This window comes from Oncorhynchus gorbuscha, linkage group LG21 (assembly GCF_021184085.1).
Source record: "Oncorhynchus gorbuscha isolate QuinsamMale2020 ecotype Even-year linkage group LG21, OgorEven_v1.0, whole genome shotgun sequence".
In the NCBI taxonomy this organism is placed as follows: Eukaryota; Metazoa; Chordata; class Actinopteri; order Salmoniformes; family Salmonidae; genus Oncorhynchus; species Oncorhynchus gorbuscha.
The window spans coordinates 16,711,000-16,735,994 of record NC_060193.1 but is presented as its reverse complement, the minus strand read 5'-3'; the positions used below and the strand labels follow the sequence as shown (position 1 = coordinate 16,735,994).

Here is a 24,995-nt window from a genome sequence, read left to right as displayed (position 1 = left end):
CGGTTGAAATATTATCGATTATTTATTGTAAAAACAACCAGAGGATTGATTATAAAAAACTTTGACATGTTTCTACGAAGTTTACGGATACTATTTGGAATTTTTGTCTGCCTGTCGTGACCGCATGAGCCTGTGGATTACTGAACAAAATGCGCCAACCAAATGGAGGTTTTAGGATATAAAGAGAATCTTTATTGAACAAAACAAACATTTATTGTGTAACTGGGAGTCTCGTGAGTGCAAACATACGAAGATCATCAATGGTAAGTGATTCATTTTATTGCTTTTCTGACTTTCGTGACCAATCTACTTTGCTGCTAGCTGTTTGTAATGTTTTGTCTAGCAGGAGAATTGTCCTCAGATAATCGCATGGTTTGCTTTCACCGTAAAGCCTTTTTTAAATCTGACACGCCGGCTGGATTAACAACACGTTACGCTGTGTTTTGGTGTTTTGCACTTGTGATTTCATGAAAATTAAATATCTTTAGTAATTGAATTTGCAATTCACTGGATGTTGACAAAAATTATCCAACTTAAGGGATCTGAGCAGCAAGAGGTTTTTAAGATCAAATCAAATGTTATTTATCACATGCACCGAATACAAATGAAATGCTTGCTTAGGAGCCCTTCCCAACAATGCAGAGTTTACACAAGAATATATATAGGGAGTACCAGTACCAGATCAATGTGCAAGGGTATTTGAGCTAGATATGAATGCAGGGTAAAGTGACAAGGCATCAGGACAGATAATAACAAGAGTAGAAATAAAGACCAGAGTAGCAGCAGCAAATTATGAGTATAAAAATGTGTGTGTACAGTATATGTGTGTTTGTGTGTGTAATGTGTATGTATGTGTGTTTGTGTTTTGTCGGTATGCGTGTGTGTGTGTGTGTGTGTGTGTGTGTGTGTGTGTGTGTGTGTGTGTGTGTGTGTGTGTGTGTGTGTGTGTGTGTGTGTGTGTGTGTGTGTGTGTGTGTGTGTGTGTGTGTGTGTGTGTGTGTGTGTGTGTGTGTGTGTGTGTGTGTGTGTAAACAGTATATATGAATGTGTGTGGATAGGGTTTGTATATATAGTCTAGTGAGTGTGTATATGGTTGGTAAATATAGTCTAGTGTTGTGTCTTTGGCATCATTAAAGTAAAGTCTTATTATATAAAATCAATTATCTGTAATTATTATTACGTGATTAAACTAATCATGTAAATGTTAACCAGGAAGTCGGGCACCAAGGAAAATCTTCAGATTACAAAGTTATCATTTTCCTAATTTAACTTTTCAGATATCTTAATATCTGACCAATTAGTCTTCTAATTAATGAATCATTCTTTACCTCACGTTAGTCTAAATTCCAAACGTTGAAAGTTGTTGGTTATCTGCACGAACCCAGTCTTTGCTATGAATCATCCATACATCAATTGTCTAAATCATTTTTTAAATTGACTAACTAACTAATCACAGAAATGCACAAACAACAATATATGGTTACAAGGAAATGATAAGGGTGTAGGTGTGGACTGAGAAAGATAAGAGACACTACACCGTTGATAATTATAATAATGTAAATGCTAATCCTTTGCACATGAACTCCCACTCATTCGGGAATAATTGCAATCAATATACTGTATAGTCTAGTGAGTGTGTATATGGTTTGTATATATAGTCTGGTGAGTGTGTACATGGTTTGTATATTTAGTCTAGTGAGTGTACTTGGGGTCAGTGCAGATAGTTTGGGTACCAGTATTTGACTATTTAGCAGAATCCATGGAGTTGTCCTAGTCTTACTAAAATACACACTATGAAAGTTTATTCACTTCTGGAATAAGTGTGTGAACAACTCCCCATCTTGTAACACTTAATGTTAAGACTTTCAGTTCCCTTTCCTACACACTGTGGCTTGTGTGTCAGTCAAAGGAAGGGAAAGATCACGAGTTACAACAGAACACAGAGACTGTAGAAGGGAGACTAGTCTCTCTTTGTCTAGTAGTCAGAGAACCACAGTCTAGAACCAGAACCAGAGCCTAGCTGGGTTGTGATGTGGACCCAAGGGGAAGACACCAACACTGCAGGTGAGACTAACTTTGAATTACTCAATATATATAATATTGAAGGGTTTTGTGTATTTTTTATTGAGATAGTACAGTGAACAGGAGACAGGAAAGGTAGGAGAGACTGCGAGTCTGAAGGGCAGTGGGTCGGAGTTGAACCCATGTCGACTATGGTAGCCTAGGCTGTTTAAGGACCAAACAGGCCACAATGTCTCAATATTGTTGAGAACTCCTCAAGGACTCAGATTCTTTACCTCAGTTTTTGTCTTTCCAGCGTAGGCAGTTTTAGTAGGTCGACATGGTCTGTACTTGGTGGTAAATTAATTTGATAGTATGTTATTAGTGATGCAACCAGAAGTTTATATGAATCCTGAATAAATATACAGTTGAAGTCGGAAGTTTACATACACTTAGGGTGGAGTCATTAAAACTAGTTTTTCAACCACTCTACACATTTCTTGTTAACAAACTATAGTTTTGGCAAGTTGGTTAGGACATCTACTTTGTGCATGACAATGTATTTTTCCAACAATTGCTTACAGACAGATTATTTCACTTATAATTCACTGTATCACAATTCCAGTGGGTCACATACACTAAGTTGACTGCCTTTAAACAGCTTAGAAAATTCCAGAAAAGTATGTCATGGCTTTAGAAGGTTCTGATAGGCTAATTGACATCATTTGAGTCAATCGGAGGTGTACCTGTGGATGTATTTCAAGGCCTACCTTCAAACTCAATGGCTCTTTGCTTGACATCATAGGAAAATCAAAAGAAATCAGCCAAGACCTCAGAAAAAAAATTGGTGACCTCCAAAATTCTGGTTTATCCATGGGAGCAATTTCCAAATACCCGAAGGTACCACGTTCATCTGTACAAACAATAGTATGCAAGTATAAACACCATGGGACCACGCAGCCGTCATACCACTCAGGAAGGAGACACGTACTGTCTCCTAGGGATTGAAGATGATGGAGGAAACGGGTAAAAAAGTATATTTATCCACAGTAAAACAAGTCCTATATCGACATAACCTGAAAAGCCGCTCAGCAAGGAAGAAGCCACTGCTCCAAAACCGCCATAAAAAATCCAGACTACGGTTTACAACTGTACATGGGGACAAAGATCGTACTTTTTGGAGAAATGTCCTCTGGTCTGATGAAACAAAAATAGAACTGTTTGGTCATAATGACCATCGTTATGTTTGGAGGAATAAAGGGGGATGCTTGCAAGCTGAAGAACACCATCCCAACCGTGAAGCATGGGGTGTGGTAGCATCATGTTGTGTGGTGCTTTTCTGCAGGAGGGACTAGTGCACTTCACAAAATAGATGGCATCGTGAGGGAGGAAAATTATGTGGAAAAATTTAAGCAACATCTCATGACATCAGTCAGGAAGTTAAAACTAGGTTGCAAATGGGGTCTTCCAAATGGACAATGACCCCAAGCATACTCCCAAAGTTGTGGCAAAATGGCTTAAGAACAACAAGTCAAGGTATTGGAGTGGCCAACGTAAAGCCCTGACCTCAATCCTATAGAAAATGTGTGGACAAAACTGAAAAAGCGTGTGGAGCAAGGAGGCCTACAAACCTGACTCAGTTACACCAGCTCTGTCAGGATGAATGGGCTTGAATTCACCCAACTTATTGTGGGAAGCCTGTGGAAGGCTACCTGAAACGTTTAACCCAAGTAAAACAATTTAAAGGCAATCCTACCAAATACTAATTGAGTGTATGTCAACTTATGACCCACTGGGAATGTGATGAAAGAAATAAAAGCTAAATAAATCATTCTCTCTCCTATTATTCTGACAATTCCTATTCTTAAAATAAAGTGGTGATCCTAACTGACTTAAGACAGGGAATTTCTCCAAGGATTAAATGTCAGGAATTGTGTTTAAATGTATTTGGCTAAGGTGTATATAAACTTCCGACTTCAACTGTATGCATTTTTACTGTGTGTGGGCTCCTATCTGTATGTGTGTGTGTGCATATGTGTCTGTGTGTGTATACTGAGTTTGAGTGTTTATGGTCTCCTACTCTTCTACATGTCCCACTCAGCTGGCCCTAGAGATAGATGAGAGAGAGGGCATACTGAATGAATCATTTTGATTCTGGTCATTTCAATTAGGTTCTGATCACGTTGAAATAACCACGCCTGTCTCTCCGCAAAAAAATGCTACAACATCCCTCAATTGTGAAATGATTTACTATGATATGTAACATTGGACGTAACTTGTACCTGGTTTCTTTTCCACATCCCTCCATAAAGCTGTCTTTGAGTAGAGAATGTAAAGAATCAAACCCTTCTTCATAATTCTGTGGTGTTGAGGGAATAGCACGGCTCAGATCCCTATTGAAAGTGAGACTTTCCGAATCACTTCCTGTATTCTAACCTCAGAATAGATTACCACAGTATGAGTAATACTACCCATAAAACCTAGCGGACAAACAGAAAAATGGTCCCAATAATTTCCCCACCATTCATTTTTCCCATAGGGGATTTTTAGAAACACTTAAAATAAGGGCTGTAACATGGTGTGACATTTTGATAGCCATGTAAATCTCTCTAGGATAAGGTGACTGTAATCAATATATTCATATATATGACATAACGATCTACAAATGCAATGATGATCTGGACGAGACTGCCAAATCGAGGAAAATGTAATAATATCTGGATTAAGTATCTAATATTAGTTTAATGTATTCATTAATACATTTGCAACATTTCTTTAAAAAATGACAATTCAAAGAACTGTCTTGTGCAAGTTTTCACTTGACACAAAAACTGTTTGCAAAGGTGTCAGCTGGAGATTACGTGCAGGAGCTTGCAGGGATTTGTAGTCTTGCATGATGTCTACTTTGATGCTAATTAGCATTTTAGAATCTGAGAGTAAATAGAGCTGAATATTTTGCTAAAAGTCACCTTGTCCGAGAGAGATTTACATGGTTATCAAAATGTCACGTCAAGGTAAGCCTACATAAAACACAGCCCTTATTTTAAGTGTTTCTAAAATGAATGGTGGAAAAATAAGTGTAACCATTTCCCTGTTGGACCGCTAGGTTTTATGGGTATTATGACACCTCCACTGTGGGGCTCTATAGGATTAGGAAAACCTGACTCGTTAGGATTTGTTGCCGTGTTCACATCATGTCGGAAACTCAGAAATGTTCGACTTGCTTACTCATTGTAGAAAGATAATACCCGAGTTTCCCACATGGGAAGTATCAGACTCAACCAATAGGAAGCTCTATTCAAATAATTTATGTTCATTTTAACACAGAGGTCCTGAGTTTCCGACATGACGTGAACGTTGCAATAATGTCTTTCTTCCTCATTTATTAACCACTTATTTGTGATTAATAATTTTTGATAGATGAAAGTATTTTGTTATATTTTCACAGCCTCTGGTGGAGAAAGCAGTTGCTCTTCTGAAGATGAAGGAGACATTCAGGTATATTTAGTAACATCTGGGAGACTCTATGGTTTCTCTGTTGGATAGAGACAAATCATCCCATGTTAAATCCATGGACATAGCTTAAGACTTGTATATTTAGTTCTTATATACCGGTAGCCTAAACAGATGATGAGAGAGTATGTCAGAGACTAGTCTGTGTGTATATGTGTATATTTGTTTGGTCTGTCCTGTAGTGTGAGATTCTGGAGAAGCAGAGGGATGAAGCCAATCAGAAGTTATCTGAGATGGAGGAAGGTGAGCTGCACCAATCAATATCCTTATGGTGTATGCAGAAAGTATTCAGACCCTTTAATTTTTCCACATTTTGTTACGCTACAGCCTTATTCTAAAATTGATTAAATTCATGTTTTTCGGACCTCCCGGGTGGCACAGTGGTCTAGGGCACTGCTTCGCAGTGCTAGTTGTGCCACCAGAGACTCTGGGTTTGTGCCCAGGTTCTGTCGCAGCCGGCCGCGACCGGGAGGTCCATGGGGCGATGCACAATTGGCCTCGCGTCGTCCGGGTTAGGGAGTGTTTGGCCGGTAGGGATATCCTTGTCTCATCGCACACTAGCGACTCCTGTGGTGGGCTGGGTGCAGTGCACGCTATAATCAGGTCGCCAGGTGCACAGTGTTTCCTCCGACACATTGGTGCGGCTGGCTTCTGGGTTGGATGCCCGCTGTGTTAAGAAGCAGTGCGGCTTGGTTGTGCTTCGGAGGACGCATGGCTTTCGACCTTCGTTTCTCCCAAGCCCGCTACAGCAGTTGTAGCGATGAGACAAGATAGTAACTAATTGGATACCATGAAATTGGGGAGGAAAAAAAGTTTTTCTTCATCAATCTACACACAATAACCCGTAACGACAAAGCAAATACAGATTATTAGGAATTTTAGCAAATGTATTAGATATTAAAAACAGATTTTTATTTTACATAAGTATTCAGGCCCTTTGCTATGAGACTCAAAATTGAGCTCAATTGCATCTGGTTCCATTGATCATCCTTGAGATGTTTCTACAACTTGATTGGAGTCCACCTGTGGTAAATTCAATTGATTGGACAATAATTGGAAGAGCACACACCTGTCTATATAAGGTCCCACAGTTGACAGTGCATGTCAGAGCACAAATCAAGCCACGAGGTCAAGGAATTGTCCGTAGAGGTCCGAGACAGTATTGTGTCGAGGCACAAATCTGGGGAAGTGTACGAAAAACTGTCTGCAACATTGAATGTCCCCAAGCACAGTGGCCTACATCATTCTTAAGTGGAATAAGTTTAGAACCACTAAGACTCTTCCTGGCTGACTGCCTGGCTAAACTGAGCAAACAGGGGAGGAGGGCCTTGGTGAGGGAGGTTACCAAGATCCCAATGGTCAGAGCTCCAGAGTTCCTCTGTGGAGATGGGACAACCTTTCAGAAATAACACCATCTCTGCAGCACTCCACCAATCAGGCCTTTATGGTAGAGTGGCCAGACGGAAGCCACTCCTCAGTAAAAGGCACACGACAGTCCGCTTGGAGTTTGCCAAAAGGCACCTAAAGCACTCTCAGACCATGAGAAACCAGATTTTCTGGTCTGATGAAAACAAGATTAAACTATTTGGCCTGAATGCCAAGCGTCACGTCTGTAGGAAACCTGCCACCATCCCTACGGTGATGTATCGTGGTGGCAGCATCATGCTAGTCAGGATCGAGGGAAAGATGAACGGAGCAAAGTACAAAGAAATCCTTGATGAACACCTGCTCTAGAGCACTCAGGAACTCAGACTGGGTTGAAGGTTCCCCTTCCAGCAGGACAACAACCCTAAGCACACAACCAAGACAACGCGGGAGTGGCTTCGGGACAAGTCTCTGAATGTCCTTGAGTGGCCCAGCCAGCGCCCCTACTTGAACCCGATCGAACATCTCTGGAGAGACCTGAAAATAGCTGTGCAGCGACACTCCCCATACAACCTGACAGAGCTTGACAGGGTCTGCAGAGAAGAATGGGAGAAACTCCCCAAATACAGGTGTACCAAACATGTAGTGTCATACCCAAGAATAATCGAGGCTGTAATCACTGCCAAAGGTGCTTCAACACAGTACTGAGTAAAGGCTCTGAATACTTATGTAAATGTGATATTTACATTTTTTTATACATTTGCAAGAATGTCTAAACCTGTTTTTGCTTCATCATTATGGGTTAGTGTGTAGATATTCTCTGTCTTACCCCACTATCTATTTCTCTTTCCCTGTCTTTCTTTTCCCTCTATCTCATCTCTCCTCAGTGTCCTCTCAGCTGTTGAAGGAGATGGAAGTTCTGGAGATGCAGTTCCAGATTGAACGCTCCTGCAGGGAGAGTGCAGAGGCCCTGGCTGTCAAGGTGGGGTGCTTTATGGGTACTGTAGTTCAACTCCATTGAGTGTCTCGGTGACGTCATTGACTTAACAAGTCCGTGTTCCACTTGGGTGTGTAGGTTTTGTGCCAGCCCAGTAGTAACAAACACATCACCTAATCAAGAACTCAATGATTAGTTGAGTCATTATTGGGCTGGAACAAAAGCCTGCATACCCTGTGGAACACTGAAACAATGCTCTAAACAGATCTCTTCTCCTTGAACACAAAGGTGACCAAAGACAACAAGGTTCTGAAGAGGAGGAGCCAAGCTCTGCTGCCATTCATCCCAGAGCTTCCTGAAAACCTGGAGGCTGACCTTGGGGTCGATCCCGACCCTGATGGGGACAGCGGCGAGGATGCTGTGCTGCAAGGACAGGCCCAGATAAGAGGTATAGAGACTTACACTATAACCACACGGAACTCATACGGTATCCTTTATGAACATGAGTGACAGATAAAAGTTATAGAATTGAGGTTTGAGAGGATTGTTTTTGTACTTTTACTCGACCGATCGGGAAAATGTTAAGATACCTGCTCATCTTCCTGTCTCTCTCCTTCCCTCTCTTTCATCTCTCCTTTTGTTCCATCCCCCCCGTCCTGGCCTGACCAGAACTGCAGGCCTCGGTGGACCAGCTGCTGGGGGAGAAGCTGCGGCTGTGTGAGCAGGTGGAGGCCCTGAGGGCAGAGCAGAACCAGCTCAAAGAACAGGTATCTAGCACTGACGGACAGACTCTAGACGTGTGTGAACTGCGTATGAGTATTTATGGTCTCCTACTCTTCTACATGTCCTACTCAGCTGGCCCTAGAGATTGATGAGAGAGAGGCCATACTGAAGAAAGTCTCCAAACAGAACAAGACCATGAATAAAATGAAGAGAGGCGAGACCCCACTCTGACACATCAGTGTTCCTCATGATATACACTCTATTCACCTCATACCAAAGTCCTGTTCAATGTTTTACGTGTGTGTGTGCATGTCCATAGTGTCCCAGCTTGTGACGGAGGAGTTCACAGAGATCAGTCAGAAACTGGAGCTGGAGCAGGGCCTCAGACAGCACGCAGAAGTCTTCGCCCACCAGGTAAGCAACGCTGCGTGTGTTTGCGTGCATGCGTTCGTAGGTGTGTACATACAGTATGTGTGTGTTTCTGTTTCTGAAAGTGTGTGTGCTGCTCAAAGTAGAGGAGAGCTTGACTGCGTCACGACATGTCTTTGTGAGAGGTATTGACAAGTTGTAAGCACTGAGCTGTCTGTCCAAACAACGAGCACACAGATCATACTCCACAAGACTTCTTCACAGTCCCCAAGTCCAGAACACAGGCTAGGGGACGCATAGTACTATATCGAGCCATGACTACATGGAACTCTCTTCCACATCAAGTAACTCAGTCAAGCAGTCAAATCGAGATAAAAAAAACCCAGATACAACTACACCTTAAAGAACAACGCGGACTGTGAAGAGACGCACACGTACTCTACACACAGGTACATTGTAATATTGTTGTATGATGGTATTATACATGTTGTATTGTATATAGATATGTAGTGGCGTAATAATGTTACATTTTGTATGTTTTGTGTGTGTAATGTAGGTGCCTTAATGTCTTTGGACCCCAGGAAGAGTAACTGCTGCCTTGGTAACAGCTAATGGGGACCCCTAATAAATACAATACACAATTTCTAGGTGGCAGGGAAGGGTATTCACCCCTCTCTCTAGGTCTTAACACAAGGAGACAGCAGTGGCTTCGACCAGGGCCCTGGGGCAGTTCTAGTGAATGGAGGAGGAATGGACAGGAGGGGGAGGTGGTACTTCTTCACTTCCTCATTCAGACAGGGGCCATATTGTGGGACAGGAGAGGGTTGGGGAGAGAGGGGATCCCCATTCATTCTGCATTCATACCAAGAGGACAAATCGGCCAGTGAAATACAAAGAGGTGTGAGAAGGGAGGGATGGGCTTGCTGATGATCACTTTGTAAAGGAGAAATGCACACACTCAAACACAGCTCCCTTTTTCCCAGCTGGTCATGTTGTAACAAAGGTGGCGGTAGAAAATTAGCGTCTCAGAGGACAACAAAAGTAGCCTCCCCTCTCAGATCCCCCTCTGCTTCATAATTAGCACCCATCACGGCGGCAGTTTGAGAATGGGGACTATAACACATCCCCGTCTTTAGCTTGACACTTTACATTGAATACGGTCAATTGTCGCCTTTGTGCGCACTGTTCGCTATTTACCAGATGGGCACATAATGGGACGCCTCGCATGGGTCCTTACCTGTGAAAAGGACCCCTACTGTTCTGACACAACCACACAACTCTGCCTCCTTTACTCTCAATGCTCTGCAAAGGCTCCTCTGTTTGATGCTGGTCCTGTGTGTGTGTGTGTGTGTACGTGTTGTGTGGACACCAGCAGCCCTTGGTTTGTCAAACATTAGCGTTTCCTAATTGATGCCCTAGCTGGGTGAAAATGCCTTGCGCTATGGGGACTTTAGAGTGCTTACATCAGGGTAATTTGGACCAAATGTAATGATGTGTAGCCTAACACACAGATGGCTGCTTTCACTTCACCCTCGCTGTGTTTGAACTTATGGAAGCCAGAAGTGAAAGTGACTCACTGACTTTTCAATTCCTAAACTCTCTTCCTGACCGTGACCCTTTGGTTAAAGCTAGTTTCACTATATATGTGACCATTCCCAGCTATATATTACAGGTTTATAGAGATTCTCATGCATGAGCCTCCACACATTCAATGCATTTATGATTATGATTCACTGAAGTTATCAAATAGGTTTGCTCCATTTATCAGCAATGGATGAATAGCTTTTTTTTAAGGGGAGCTTAGCATAGCTGTTGTATAATATCAATTATAAACCAGTTGGTTTGAGCCATGAATACTGATTAGCTAAAATGGTGGTATCAGACCGTGTATCGTGTTCTAATTATGTTCTGATATTATTGATTGATTGAGTGGTCGATGGCTTGATTTATTAATTTGTGGATTGATTGATTGACTGACTGGCAGGTGTTGGTGAAGCAGAAGCAAACCCAGAGACAGAGCATGGTGCTGCAGCAGAGTTCAGAGACAAGTATGCAGCTCCAACAGGCTCTGGAACAGGTGGCCCACATCAACAGTACCTTACAGGACATACAGCTCTACTACCGAAACCAGGTAGGGAGGGGGAGGTGTGTGTTTGTGAGAAACAGAGAGAGTGAGTAAGAGAATCGACGGGTTAGTTGACAACGTTCTGAAAATAATGAGCGTGCGCATCTATGGGGCACAAGTCAGTGTGTTGTGATTCTGGGCGGTCAAATAATTAGCAACAATGATAAGAAGCTGCCATGTGGGGAATCGTTTCAGCTCGTTGTATCTTGTTATTGATACAATTTTGTTTTGAGCTGTTTTGACTTTGTCACGTCTATGCTAATATGGCTAGAATTCGCTAGCTAGCTAACCAATAACTGTAACAATGTATTTGAGACAAGTGCTCATCATGCCAATGTATTTATGTTTTCAATAAATATTTGTAGAGAATATACACCGATGGTATAAAACATTAAGAACACCTTCCTAATTTTGAGTTGCATTGAGTTTGCCTTCAGAACAGCCTCAATTCGTCAGGGCATGGACTCAAGTCATCAAAAGCATTTCATAGGGATGCTGGCCCATGTTGACTCTAATGCTTCCCACGGTTGTGTCAAGTTGGGTGGATGTCCTTTGGGTGGTGGATCAGTCTTGATACACACTGTTGAGTGTGAGAAATCCAGCAGTGTTGGAGTTCTTGATACAAACTGGTGCGCCTCGTACCTACTACCATACCCCATTCAAAAGGCACTTCAATCTTTTGTCTTGCCCACCTGAATGGCCCGCATCCACAATCCATGTCTGAAGGCTTAAAAATCCTTCAAACAGTCTCCTCCCCTGATTGACGTGGATTTAACAAGTGACATCAATAAGGGATCCTAGCTTTCACCTGGTCAGTCTTTGTCATGGAAAGAGCAGGTGTTCTTAATGTTTTGTACACTCAGCTAACCACACTTGGTTTGCTCCACGGCTGCGCATGCACCGGTTTTGTTGCTAAACAACCCACCCGTCTAGAAGTTCGATTTAAATGTGGAAGTCTAATTTCGAGCGTATATTAAGTCTCTCCTGTCTATCTATCCATATCTGTGTATATGACGATCACAGGTGAAGCAGACCCAGTGTGCTCTGGAGGAGAGCAGTGTTCTGTCTGAGCTGCAGATTGTCAGAGGCCAGCTGGAGAGCAGTGAGAAGGAGAGGAGGGCCATGGAGACCCATCTAAGGGAGGCGCAGATCACTGCCGCCCACCTCCAGGGAGAAGGTAGCTACCACGTCTGTGATTTAATGGCTACGTTTACACAGACAGCCCAATTCTGATCTGATTGGTCAAAAACCAATTGGTGGAAGAATTCAGAGAATCGGACTGCCTGTGTAAACTCAGCCTTACATATATATTTTGTGCTAAAATCTTAAGTCTATATAATACGTGATCATAGTACCCTGATGTAAAATCAGTATAAATAATCAATTACTATTTAATTGTTTTTTTTGCCCCATTTTCACTCTTCAAACAAATGCTGTTTTTTAAATAATAAAATATGACACACTGTTGTTGTTGGTGGTACTTTGTCTTCCTTTTAGTGAAACATCTCCAGGATAGGCTGAAAGACCAGGTTTCCAAAGCTGACCAACCAGTGGAGGACAACTCAACCACTGCTGCTCCTCCTCCTCCTCCTCCCCCTCCTCCTCCTCCCCCTCCCCTGCCCCCAACTCCCTCCAGCACTGTTGTTGAGTAGGTTCTATACTATTTTGCTCTCTCTTCAAATATAAATACATGACTACATAATCACTATATTAGCAGGTAGCGGTATCCATAATCACTATATTAGCAGGTAGCGGTATCCATAATCACTATATTAGCAGGTAGCGGTATCCATAATCACTATATTAGCAGGTAGCGGTATCCATAATCACTATATTAGCAGGTAGCGGTATCCATAATCACTATATTAGCAGGTAGCGGTATCCATAATCACTATATTAGCAGGTAGCGGTATCCATAATCACTATATTAGCAGGTAGCGGTATCCTATTCCAAACAATGTAAACTTATTGGCAACTTTACATTGAAAATGTGAGCTTTTTGACCTTTGTTAAATGAAAGTGATGATGGTACCCAGAGGTAAGGCAGAATCTGGTAAATGTTAGTGAAAACTCCTTCTGTTCAACTTCCTGTTCTTCCGGTCTAGTCAACTTGTCATCCTGCGCAACAAGAGAAAGGAGTCCGTCAACAACACTGATAAGAATAGTGAGTGTTCTTACCCTGGTATGAATACACATGACTTACTGATTTATTCTATTTATTTAACCTTTATTTATCCAGGGAATCCCAATCGAGACCAGGGTCTTTATGTCCAATGCTGTCGTGTCACTTCAATCAACAATCCAGCTTTAACAGATTTAAATTAGTCCACTCGTCTCCTCTCTCCACCAGAGCCAGATCCTTCTGTGGACATGAAGAACAGAGCGGTGGATGAGATGATGGAGAGGATAAAGAAAGGCATCGTCTTGAGACCCACACTGAGACCACAGGTAAGGCGGGCTGGTGCGTGTATCAATTGATTTATCAATCAGTCAGTCATGCTATCTATCTACTTGTTTGAGACCATTACAGTGGTCCAACATCTGACTGCTTCTCTCCTATCTCAGCCTGGATCAGAAGATGACAGTGCCTGGAGGGTGAGAATTTTCATGCCTTTCCTATTATAATAGTGTTATAAAGATTATTTATTTAGTATTAAAATGCTAATCTTGTATTAATTTATCAAATCACAGGACCATAGGAGTGAGAAGAGAAAGTCAGCCGTGCTGGATCTAAAAGGAATGCTGGTAAGATGGGATCAATACGAAATGTCTAAAATGACGCATTTGCTGTTTTACAAGTGAGTCTATAGGTCGATGAGATTAATATTGTACTATGGAGGCTTTGAGAAGTCAAACCCTGCTTGGTTTACTGTACTTTCTATTCTTTTCATTGACATGATTGGTTTACCCTCCTCACCTATCCTGATTGGTTGACCTATCCTATCCCAGGACACCATGAAACGCCCAGGCCACAGGAAGGCGGGGTCACGGAAGAGGATAAGCCGAAACGTAGGGGAGGCGGAGCTACATCTGGTGCTACTGAGGAGGAGGCGGGCCATGGGGGATGGACAGGACACCCACGGACCCTCCCCAACCCCCTCCGGAGCCCCTCCCACCACCAAAATCCAAGGTGCAGCATCTCCATCCTTTGTATTGGGGAATAGGGGACAGTCAGTCAGTTTCTTTTTAAAAGTTTTGCAGGGGTCCTCTCTGGTTGTTTTGCTCACGTGGACTAAATTGATGGTATTACATTGAAAGATGGTCTGGTCTTTAATGGCGTGAACAAGAAGAGGAAGATTGAAAGAGATGATAACAAATGAGGGGCCAGGAGGATACATCATTGACCCACATAGTGATATCTTTCACTTACCTACAGTAATATTTTAGCATATTTTTAATGTACCATATGTCGTGCCCCTCAGGTCCCCAGCTGGATGGCCCAGCAGCAGGTGCCCTTCTCTGCGCAGGAGAGCGTGGCAGCACCCCCGTGCTCAGGAGACTCCAGCAGAACAGAGAGAAGAGGAACTCTCGTATCAGATCATCAGAACTGATCATCTGCCAGGAGGAGATCTGAGCCTTGGGGAAAGGGATGATTAGTGTTAGGATACTGTTCCACAGTGTTTTCCAAACCTCTCCTGGAGTACCCCCAGCCAGTCAACTGATTTGATGTATTCCAAGCACAGCTGACGTAAATGTCATCTTACCTTTAATCAACAAACCCCTCATTAGTTAAATCAGCTGGCTAGTTTTGGGATACATCAAATGTGTGGACTAGCTAGGGGTACTGAAGGAGAGGTTTTGGGAACACTGTTGTAACACAATCATATTGATGCATTGTATATTTTAATATATAGATTTATATGGTTAGTGCTGAGCGATTAGGTCTTTTTGAGGTCAGTTCGGTTTCTAAAAAAATGATCACATCTTCAATTTGGGCTTAGCATTAAAATATGTTTACAAGAAATTAATTATGTTGGTTGAATGCTGTAACAAAACAGAATAAATCAAATGATGGTAGTGATGTCTCATTACTATCACTTATAAGGCTCTAATCTCATTTATTCACATTACTTTACTTTAAATTAAAAATGTGTTATGTTTATTACATACTCGTTTTCAGTATGCGTGGCTTTGCTTTTATGGGTTCAAAGAATCCAAGGATTAACACAGTGGACTGCATACACCGAGTGTACAAAACATTAGGAATACCTTCCAATAATGGGGTTACAGTTCAAGATGAACATATGGCATTAATTGGCATTGCTTCTGACTCATTCCAATTAATTTTGTAGCCTGACAAATGAGAATATGATGCAATACAATTAAATAATCCTTTTTTTCTCCTCCATGGACAACCCTCATTTCTGGAACTGTTCTTATCACTGTCACAAGAGGCTCTAAAACTATGGCAACTAGGCGAGGGGAAAGCGAGCAGCCCTTCCTTGTGCCTCGAAAGAATAAAAAAGGAGACATAATTCCATTCATAAGTACTGTTGCTTTAGGATTGGAATAAAGAACCCCTATTCACGTCCAAAAGCACATTTTCATAGGTGAGAGTGGGATTTTCTCTTAAGAACCCTATCAAATGCCTTCTCAGAATCTAAGGAGACAGCAGCGGTAGGAACCATATTTGAGCGGTTTAACCGCATTAAGTTTTAGAGCCTCATATTAGTAGTTGAGGTCCTGTTCTTAATAAATCCTGCTTGGTCACTATGATATTAGGAAGTGTTCTCTCTAAGCGTATCTCAAGGGTCTTGAATCTTACAATCCACATTGAGGCTGTTAGCTCAGGTTCCCAGGCTCTGTCGTCTCTCTGTTATAGTACAGTCTAGATCCTCTACCTGGCTATCTGGTAATCTATGTAATTCTATACCAGACCTAAAAAAAGTATCCATATCTATAGGACTCGCTGAACAGGAGGTCTAAATAAAAATGTTGAAACACATCTTTGGATGAGGTCACAATCAAATCAAAGTTTATTCGTCATGTGCGCCGAATACAACAGGTGGAAACCTTAGAGTGAAATGCTTACTTACAGGCTCTCACCAATGGTGCCAAAAAAAGGTATGTGTGTGTGTAGGTAAGTAAAGAAATAAAACAACAGTAGAAATACATTTGAAGAAAGAGTAGCAAGTATATATACAGACACCTGTTAGTCAGGCTTATTGAGGTACACAATGCAGACAGCCCGGTCAGCCAATGTGCGGGAGCACTGGTTGGTGGGGCCAATTTAGGTAGTATGTACATGAATCTATAGTTAAAGAGATGAAGCATATAAGATAAACAGAGAGTAGCAGCAGCGTAAAAGAGGGGTGGGTGGGTGTGGGGGGCACACAATGCAAATAGTCTGGGAAACCATTGGTTAACTGTTCAGGAGTCTTATGGCTTGGGGGTACAAACTGTTGAGAGGGCTTTTTGTCCTAGACTTGGCACTCCGGTACCACTTGCCATGCGGTAGAGAGAACAGTCTATGACTGGGGTTGCTGGGGTCTTTGAGGATCATCGTGGCAGATGTGTTGCTATCTACCTTCACTACCTGTCAGGAAGTCCAGGATCCAGTTGCAGAGGGAGGTGTTTAGTCCCAGGATCCTTAGCTTGGTGATGAGCTTTGAGGGTACTATGGTGTTGAACGCTGAGCTGTAGTCAATGAACAGCAATCTCACATAGGTGTTCCTTTTGTCCAGGTGGGAAAGGGCAGTGTGGAGTGCAATAGAGATTGCATCATCTGTGGATCTGTTTGGGCGGTATGCAAATTGGAGTGGGTCTAGGGTTTCTGGGATAATGGTGTTGATGTGAGCCATTACCAGCCTTTCAAAGCACTTCACGGCTACGGACGTGAGTGCTACGGGTCTGTAGTCATTTAGGCAGGATGCCTTTGTGTTCTTTGGCACAGGTACTATGGTGGTCTGCTTGAAGCATGTTGGTATGACAGACTCAATCAGGGACATGTTGAAAATGTCAGTGAAGACACCTGCCAGTTGGTCAGCACATGCCCGGAGCACACGTCCTGGTAATCCGTCTGGCCCTGCAGCCGTGCGTATGTTGACTTGTTTAAAGGTCTTACCCACGTTGGCTACAGAGAGCGTGATCACACAGTCGTCCGGAACAGCTGATGCTCTCATGCGTGCCTTAGTGTTGCTTGCCTCAAGCGAGCATAGAAGTGATTTAGCTCGTCTGGTAGGCTCGTGTCACTGGGCAGCTCGCGGCTGTGCTTCCCTTTGTAGTCTGTAATAGTTTGCAAGCCCTGCCACATCCGACGAGCGTCTGAGCCAGTGTATTATGATTCAATCTTAGCCCTGTATTGACACTTTGCCTGTTTGATGGTTCATCGCAGGGCATAGAGGGATTTCTTGTAAGCTTCCGGGTTAGAGTCCCGCATCTTGAAAGTGGCAGCTCTACCCTTTAGCTCAGTGCGTATGTTGCCTGTAATCCATGGCTTCTGGTTGGGGTATGTACATACAGTCACTGTGGGGACGACGTCCTCAATGCACCTATTGATAAAGCCAGTGAATGATGTAGCGTATTCCTCAATGTCATTGGAAGAATCTCGGAACATATTCCAGTCTGTGATAACAAATCAGTCCTGTAGTTTAGCATCTGCTTCATCTGACCATTTTTTATAAACCGAGTCACTAGTGCTTCCTGCTTTAATTTTTGCTTGTAAACAGGAATTAGGAGGATAGAGTTGTGGTCGGATTTACCAAATGGAGGGCGAGGGAGAGCTTTGTACGCACCTCTGTGTGTGGAGTACAGGTGATCTATATTTTTTCCCCTCTGGTTGCACATTTAACATGTTGATAGAGATTTGGTAGAACTGATTTAAGTTTCCCTGCATTAAAGTCTCCGGCCACTAGGTGCGCCGCCTCTGGGTGAGTGGTTTCCTGTTTGCTTATTTCCTTATACAGCTGACTGAGTGCGGTCTTAGTGCCAGCATCTGTCTGTGGTGGTAAATAAACAGCCATGAAAAGTATCACCGAGAACTCTCTAGGCAAGTAGTGTGGCCTGCAGTTTATCACAATATACTCAACTTCAGGCCAGCAAAATCTAGAGACTTCCTTAGATTTCGTGCACCAGCTGTTGTTTACAAATATGCACAGACCGCCCCCTCTTGTCTTACCGGAGTGTGCTGTTCTATTCTGCCGGTGCAGCGTGTATCCAGCTAGCTGAATATCCATGTCGTCATTCAGCCACAATTCCGTGAAACATAGGATATTACAGTTTTTTATGTCCTGTTGGTAGGATATTCGTGATCTTACCTCGTCTAGTTTATTGACCAATAACTGCACATTGGCGAGGAATATTGACGGTAACGGCAGCTTTCCTAGTTGTCTTCTGCGGGTCCGGACGAGGCTCCAGCTCTTCGTCTTCTACGTCGCTTCCTCTTGTGGATAATTGGGATATCTGCCCTGTGGGTTGTTTGGAGAATATCATGTGAGTCCTGCTTGCTGCTGTTGTTGTTGTTGTTGAAGAAATCTTTGTCCAATCCGATGTGAGTGATCGCTGTCCTGATATCCAGAAGCTCTTTTCTGCCGTAGGATACGGTTGCAGAAACATTATGTACAAAATAATTTACAAATATCGCGAAAAACAACACATAATAGCACAATTGGTTAGAAGACCATAAGACGGCGGCCATCTCCTCCGGCTCCATCTTCCTGATCTTATCACCCTTCTTAATCGTTAATCGGGATTAAGTTGTGTGTTCTGCATTTTTTGTTGTCTTGAATGTAGCCTGCCTGCCTTCTCACCTCCGTTATAAAAACTGTTTCTAAGCCTAAGCAGTGCAAATTCTGCCTTTTTGTTATACATTTCGTGCAACTGAAATTTCAGCTTGTAGGCAGTTTGAAATGTGCTGTCTGTGAAATATCTTGCCAAATCCCTTTCCAAGACATATATCTCAGTTTCTAATATTTTTACTGCTTCAGTCACTTCTCTCTTCTTTTTAGACGTGTGCTATTATTTCCCCTCTAATATACAGTGCATTCGGAAAGTATTCAGACCCTTTCACTTTATCCACATTTTACTACGTTATAGCCTTATTCTGGCTTAAATGTTTTTTTTCCCCTTATCAATCGACACACAACAACTCATAATGACAAAGCAAAAACAGGTTATATTTTTTTTCAAATGTATAATTTAAAAAACCCTGAATTATTACATTTACATAAGTATTCAAACCTTTAAATCATTACTTTGTTGAAGCACCTTTGGCAGCGATTACAGCCTCGAGTCTTCTTGGGTATGACACTACAAGCTTGGCACACCTGTATTTGGGGAGTTTATCCAATTCTTCTCTGCAGATCCTCCAGCTCTATCAGGTTGGATAGGGAGCGTCGCTGCACAGCTATTTTCAGGTCTCTCCAGAGTAGTTTGATCAGGTTCAAGTCCGGGCTCTGGCTGGGCCACTCAAGGACATTCAGAGACGTGTCTTGGCTGTGTGCTTAGGGTTGTTGTCCTGTTGGAAGGTGAACCTTTGCCCCAGTCTTAGGTCCTAAGTGCTCTGGAGCAGGTTTTCATCAAGGATCTCTCTGTTCTTTGCTCCGTTCATTTTCCCTTGATCCTGACTGGTCTCCCACACCTTGCTGCTGAAAAACATCCCCACAGCTTGACGCTGCCACCACCATGCTTCACCGTAGGGATGGTGCCAGGTTTCCTCCAGACGTGACGCCTGGCATTCAGGCCAAAGAGTTCAATCTTGGTTTCATCCTTTAGGTGCTTTTTTGGCAAACTCCAAGTCAGCTGTCATGTGCCTTTTACTAGTGGCTTCCATCTGGCCACTTTACCAAAAAGGCCTGTTTGGTGGAGTGCTGCAGTGATAGTTGTTCTTCTGGAAGGTTCTCCCATCTCCACGGAGGAACTCTGAAGCTCTGTCAGGTACCATCGGGCTCTTGGCCACCTCCCTGACCAAGCCCCTTCTCCCTCCGATTGCTTAGTTTGGCCGGGCGGCCAGCTCTAGGAAGAGTCTTGGTGGTTCCAAACTTCTTCCTTTTAGGAATGATGGATGCCACTGTGTTCTTGGGGACCTTTTTTTTGGTAGCCTTCCCCAGATCTTTGCATCGACACAATCCTGTCTCGGCGCTCTACAGACAATTCCTTCGACCTCATGGCTTGGTTTTTGCTCTGACATGCACTGTCAACTGTGGGACCTTGTGTGTGTGCCTTTCCAAATAATGTCCAATCAATTGAATTTACCAGAGGTGGACTCCAATCAAGTTGTAGAAATATCTCAAGGATAATCTATGGAAACAGGATGCACATGAGCTCAATTTTGAGTCTCATAGCAAAGGGTCTGAATAATTATGTAAATGTAATATTTCTGTTTTTATTTTTTCTAAATTGGCAAACATTTCTAAAACCTGTTTTCACATTGTCATTATGGAGTATTGTGTGTAGATTGAGGAAAATTGTTTATTTAATCCATTTTAAAATAAGGCTGTAACATAACAAAATGTGGGGAAAAGTCAAGGGGTCTGAATACTTTCCGAATACACTGTATGCTTTAGAGGCTCCCCATACTGTGGAAATCCTTTCAGTTGAGCCTATGTTAATTTCAAAAATAGTATCTAAGATCATCTGCAAGTGATTGGCTAAAAATCTCATCTTGAATAGCATGGTGTTGAATCTGAATCTACCCTTCCTCACAGTTAATATCAATATGTAACTACTATAGCATGATCTGTGGGGGTGATGGGTCTAATCTTGCAATCAATCACATTATTAACAATGAAATTAGATCAAATATAAATCTATTCTAGAGTGTGTCTTATGACAGTGGGAGAAAAATGTATATTCTCTTCTTCACTTTGAAGAATCTCAAATATAAAATATATTTTGATTTGTTTAACACTTTTGGTTACTACATGATTCCATATTTCATAGTTTTGATGTCTTCACTAATATTCTACAATGTAGAAAATAGTAAAAATAATGAGAAACCCTGGAATGGGTAGGTGTGTCCAAACTTTTGACTGGTACTGTTCATGCATGTATTAGGTGCTCTATAAAGTGCTGCCACCTTTTTCGGCGGTCCCATGTCAATCCAGTTAAAAATTATTCAAGCTCTGTCAAGATTGTTGTTGATCATTGCTAGACAGCCATTTCCAAGTCTTGCCATAGATGTACAAGCTGATTTACGTCCAAACTGTAACTAGGCCACTCAGAAACATTCAATGTCGTATTGGTAAGCAACTCAGTGTATATTTGGCTTTGTGTTTAAGGGGCATTTGACTCCCCGTGTCTGTTGGAAAGCAGACTAAACCATGTTTTCCTCTAGGATTTTGCCTGTGCTTAGCTTTATTCCATTTATTTGTATCCTAAATAACCCCCTAGTCCTTGCCAATGACAGACATACTCATAACATGATGCAGCCACCACCCTGATTGCAAACAGAATGCATATTTTTTTATTCTGTACAGGCTTCCTTCCTCTCTGGCAACTGAGTTAGAAAGGACACCTGTATCTTAGTAGTTACTGGCTGCATTGATATACCATATAAGAGGAATTGATAACTTCACTATGCCTAAAGGGATTTTCAGTGTCTGCTACCAATAGATGCCCTTTGCGAGGCAATTGAAAACCTCCCTGGTCTTTGTGGTTGAATCTGTGCTTGAAATGCCCTTCTCATCTGAGACACCTTACATATATTTGTATGTGTGGGGTACAGAGATGAGATAGTCATTCAAAAATCATGTTAACCACTATTATTGCACTTGTGACTTTTTAAGGAAATGTGTACTCCTGTTCTTATAGTATTTAGGCTTGCCTTAACAAAGGTGCTGAATACTTGACTCAAGACTTTTCATTTTTCATTATTTTCCCCAAAACAATTCTGGAAAAAAAAGATACTTTAACATTATGGGGTATTATGTGTAGATCAGTGAAACAAAATTGCAATTTAATACATTTTAAGTCACCCTATAAGACAACAATATGTGGAAAAAGTCAAAGGGTGTTAATACTTTCTGGAGGCACTGTACCAGTGAATGAAAACTACACATCCCATCACCAAATTATTTGTACTGTTTCTTTTACAGTTTTTTCCAACTGCTTACACACAAAATCTTTTCATGTCACACGATTTTTGAAATCTCTCACTCAAAGTGCAAAACTACACACCAAATATCCAAAACCATATCCAAAACCATAAGCTATTTCTCAGCCTTTGACTCAGTTGTCAATTGCATAAAACACTTTTTCAAAACACTACACACAATTGTCTACCTAAAACACAAAAATCTAACATGAAGTGACTTGCTTTCCTTTTCCAAACACAACCAATCAAAATGCTACACTTATTCACCAGGTCATACACACACTCCTCACATGTGCAAACACTAATAGCTTAACTGATCACTAACCAATCACTGCTTTACTGTAGTATAGGCCTATAAATAGGTCAAAGGTCAGATGACCTGTTTTGAACAATGGATGCCAACAATGGACAGAAAGCAAGAGGAGTAGGAGGGAGAGGAAGAAGAAGAGAAGGACGAGGGCAAAGAAGAGAAGGACGAGGGCAAAGAAGAGAAGGACGAGGGCAAAGAAGAGAAGGAAGGAGAGCCATCTCTGATGAGATTAGGGCAACACTTGTTGATCAATTGATCAACCACGGTTTGACCATGAGAGGCTGGACTGAGAGTCCAGCCCAACTTGAGTCGATTTACAGTGGCGTCCATAATTTGAACCTTCAGAATAGAGAACAGGTATGCAACTATCTAATGACTATTTTAGCATTACAGCAATGTACTGTAAAATACGTACGACTGCGTAGTATTGCATAAACATTTGTAACTCTAAGCCATCCATTTACTGCACTGCATTGAATGAATGAATGAATGAGGTTGGTTGAATGAATGAGGTTGGTTATCATGCTGTACTACGTTTTTTTGTACATTGTTTATAGTTCCTATGCTGAACACATACGGTGTTTGAATTCTGTACAGAGTGGAAAGACATCATGGAAGACGAGGACGCTAGTTTACAGATGTACAAGAGACTGCAATTATAAATATGGTTTTGGCCAACAATGCAATTAGGATTTGAGAGATAAGAGAGCATATCTTGAATAATGACACCATATTTAAAAACATCAATGCTGTGAGCCTGTCGACCACCCAACGCATCCCCCAACGGCACCGAGTGACGATGAAACAACTTTACAAGGTGCCATTTGAGAAACTCTTGACAGTCAAGAATATGCGACATGACTTTGTAGAGGTATGTATGCAACACTACTTCCATTACTTCAGACATACCATATTTACTCATCTGTATATCCTTTTGTCTGTTACAGAGAGTATTGGAGCTGGATGCCCATGTAATTCGCCATGAATTTATTTATGTGGATGAGGTTGGCTTCAACCTCACCAAAACCAGGCGCTGTGGAAGAAATGTAATAGGACAGAGGGCAATTACCAATGTCCCTGGACAGTGTGGGGGTAATATAACTATGTGCTGACATCACTCAAAACGGGGTCCTCCATCACAATGCCACACTGGGTCCGTACAACACCGGCCATATGCTCACTTTTCTGGATGCAATTTACACAATGCTTGTCCCTGATCCAGATCAGGAGCCTGCTAGATTTGTGTTTTTATGGGACATTGTTAGTTTTCACAGGCTGTTCTGGTCCAAAACTGGTTTGCCACCCATCCACAATTTGTAGTTTTGTACCTACCCCCATATTCACATTTTCTAAATCCCATAGAGGAATTCTTCTCAGCTTGGCGCTGGAAAGTGTATGATCGCCAACCCTATTCCCACATGCTGCTTCTCCAGGCAATGGAGGATGCATGTGGGGACATAGAGGTTGCCTCTGTCCAAGGTTTGATACGCCATGCTAGCAGATACTTCCCTCGATGTTTGGCAAGAGAAAACGTGTCTTGTAATGTGGACGAAGTATTGTGGCCAGGCCGGAGAAGAGATGAAGCGTAGCTTAGCACTGGTGACTGTATGCTACTGTATACAACAGTAATGTTTGGCCTAATAAATATTTTCTGTTTCTACATTGCATTGGTGTTTACAGTGTACTTGTTACCCCTCAGCAGATTATTCACTGTAGAACATTGTATTGAAATGTAGATATAAGCCTATGAAAGACCAAAGAGCTTTAGATTTAGAACAACCGTGTTTACATGGTATATTCAAAAATGTACTCTTATGAAAGCAGTGTTTGCCATTTGCTGCAAATGCTTCATTCTGACATGTGTTTATGGCATTTTGAACACAGTGTTACATTTGGAAGGAGATGTGAGGCATTTTGCATTTTGTGTGTGCAGTTTTGGGAATTGTGTGTAGAGTTTTGAAAAAAGGAGACAGTTTTGAAAACGTGTGTAAGCAGTTGGGAAAAAACAGTGAAAGTGTGGAAATACCTTCTCTTATTCTGGACTTCCTTATAGCTGGACATCAAGCCCCTTAGTTAGCTCACACAACAGAGGAACTTTCTATACTTGGGTTGCTGAGGTGTTGTCGAGCTAAGAGCGCACAGGTGATTTTAATGGTCCTCCAGCTTTTGAAAACGTCTGAAATGGTGGCTGGATGCATGGCACCTTTTGAGTTCACACCTCCACACCCCCCTGCTCTTTGTTAAAAGCACTGAATGGGATAACTGTCACACTTCAACTCTGACACCATTTTAGTGTCTGCTGTGTGCAGTTCACTCATTATTTATTTAATTTAGCTACTTTACTAGGTCTGCTTTTCACTTTCAGCATAAATGTTTTAAAGGTGTTGGTTTAAAAACAAATGCTGCTACCCCCTTTGTAGGTGTGTGTGAGGAAATTAACATAAATAAAATAGCCTATTCTTCTATATTTCTATTGTCTCACTACTATTATTTAATAAATTACAGCATGCATGGAAAACCAACAGGTAATTGCAGCACATTCACTTCTGATAATGTATTTGATTAATTTCTCTCAGTCCCTCTCTGTGGGAAGCATAGCGGCACAAAAAGTTGTTGCAAT

The 24,995-nt window shown here is 42.0% G+C and overlaps 1 protein-coding gene across 1 annotated transcript; it reads left to right on the top strand.

Annotated features, from left to right (window-relative positions):
* Window positions 1-1,926: 1,926 nt before the first annotated feature.
* Window positions 1,927-15,152, top strand: LOC124008669 (shootin-1-like). The gene is made up of 17 exons (XM_046320152.1): window positions 1,927-2,064; window positions 5,450-5,499; window positions 5,697-5,757; window positions 7,767-7,861; window positions 8,105-8,264; window positions 8,486-8,583; window positions 8,672-8,753; window positions 8,859-8,953; window positions 10,893-11,039; window positions 12,057-12,210; window positions 12,531-12,681; window positions 13,139-13,197; window positions 13,384-13,481; window positions 13,599-13,628; window positions 13,725-13,778; window positions 13,983-14,163; window positions 14,456-15,152. Exons 1-17 carry the CDS (start codon window positions 2,031-2,033, stop codon window positions 14,605-14,607), a joined length of 1,701 nt encoding a protein of 566 aa, XP_046176108.1. The 5' UTR covers window positions 1,927-2,030; the 3' UTR covers window positions 14,608-15,152.
* Window positions 15,153-24,995: the final 9,843 nt, after the last annotated feature.

Excerpts from the sequence above, each read along its gene's own strand:
- LOC124008669 (XM_046320152.1), top strand. The coding sequence starts at position 2,031 with ATGTGGACCCAAGGGGAAGACACCAACACTGCAG. Across the intron at positions 8,265-8,485 it reads AGGACAGGCCCAGATAAGAG|AACTGCAGGCCTCGGTGGAC; the intron begins GTATAGAGACTT and ends TGGCCTGACCAG. Across the intron at positions 11,040-12,056 it reads AGCTCTACTACCGAAACCAG|GTGAAGCAGACCCAGTGTGC; the intron begins GTAGGGAGGGGG and ends TGACGATCACAG.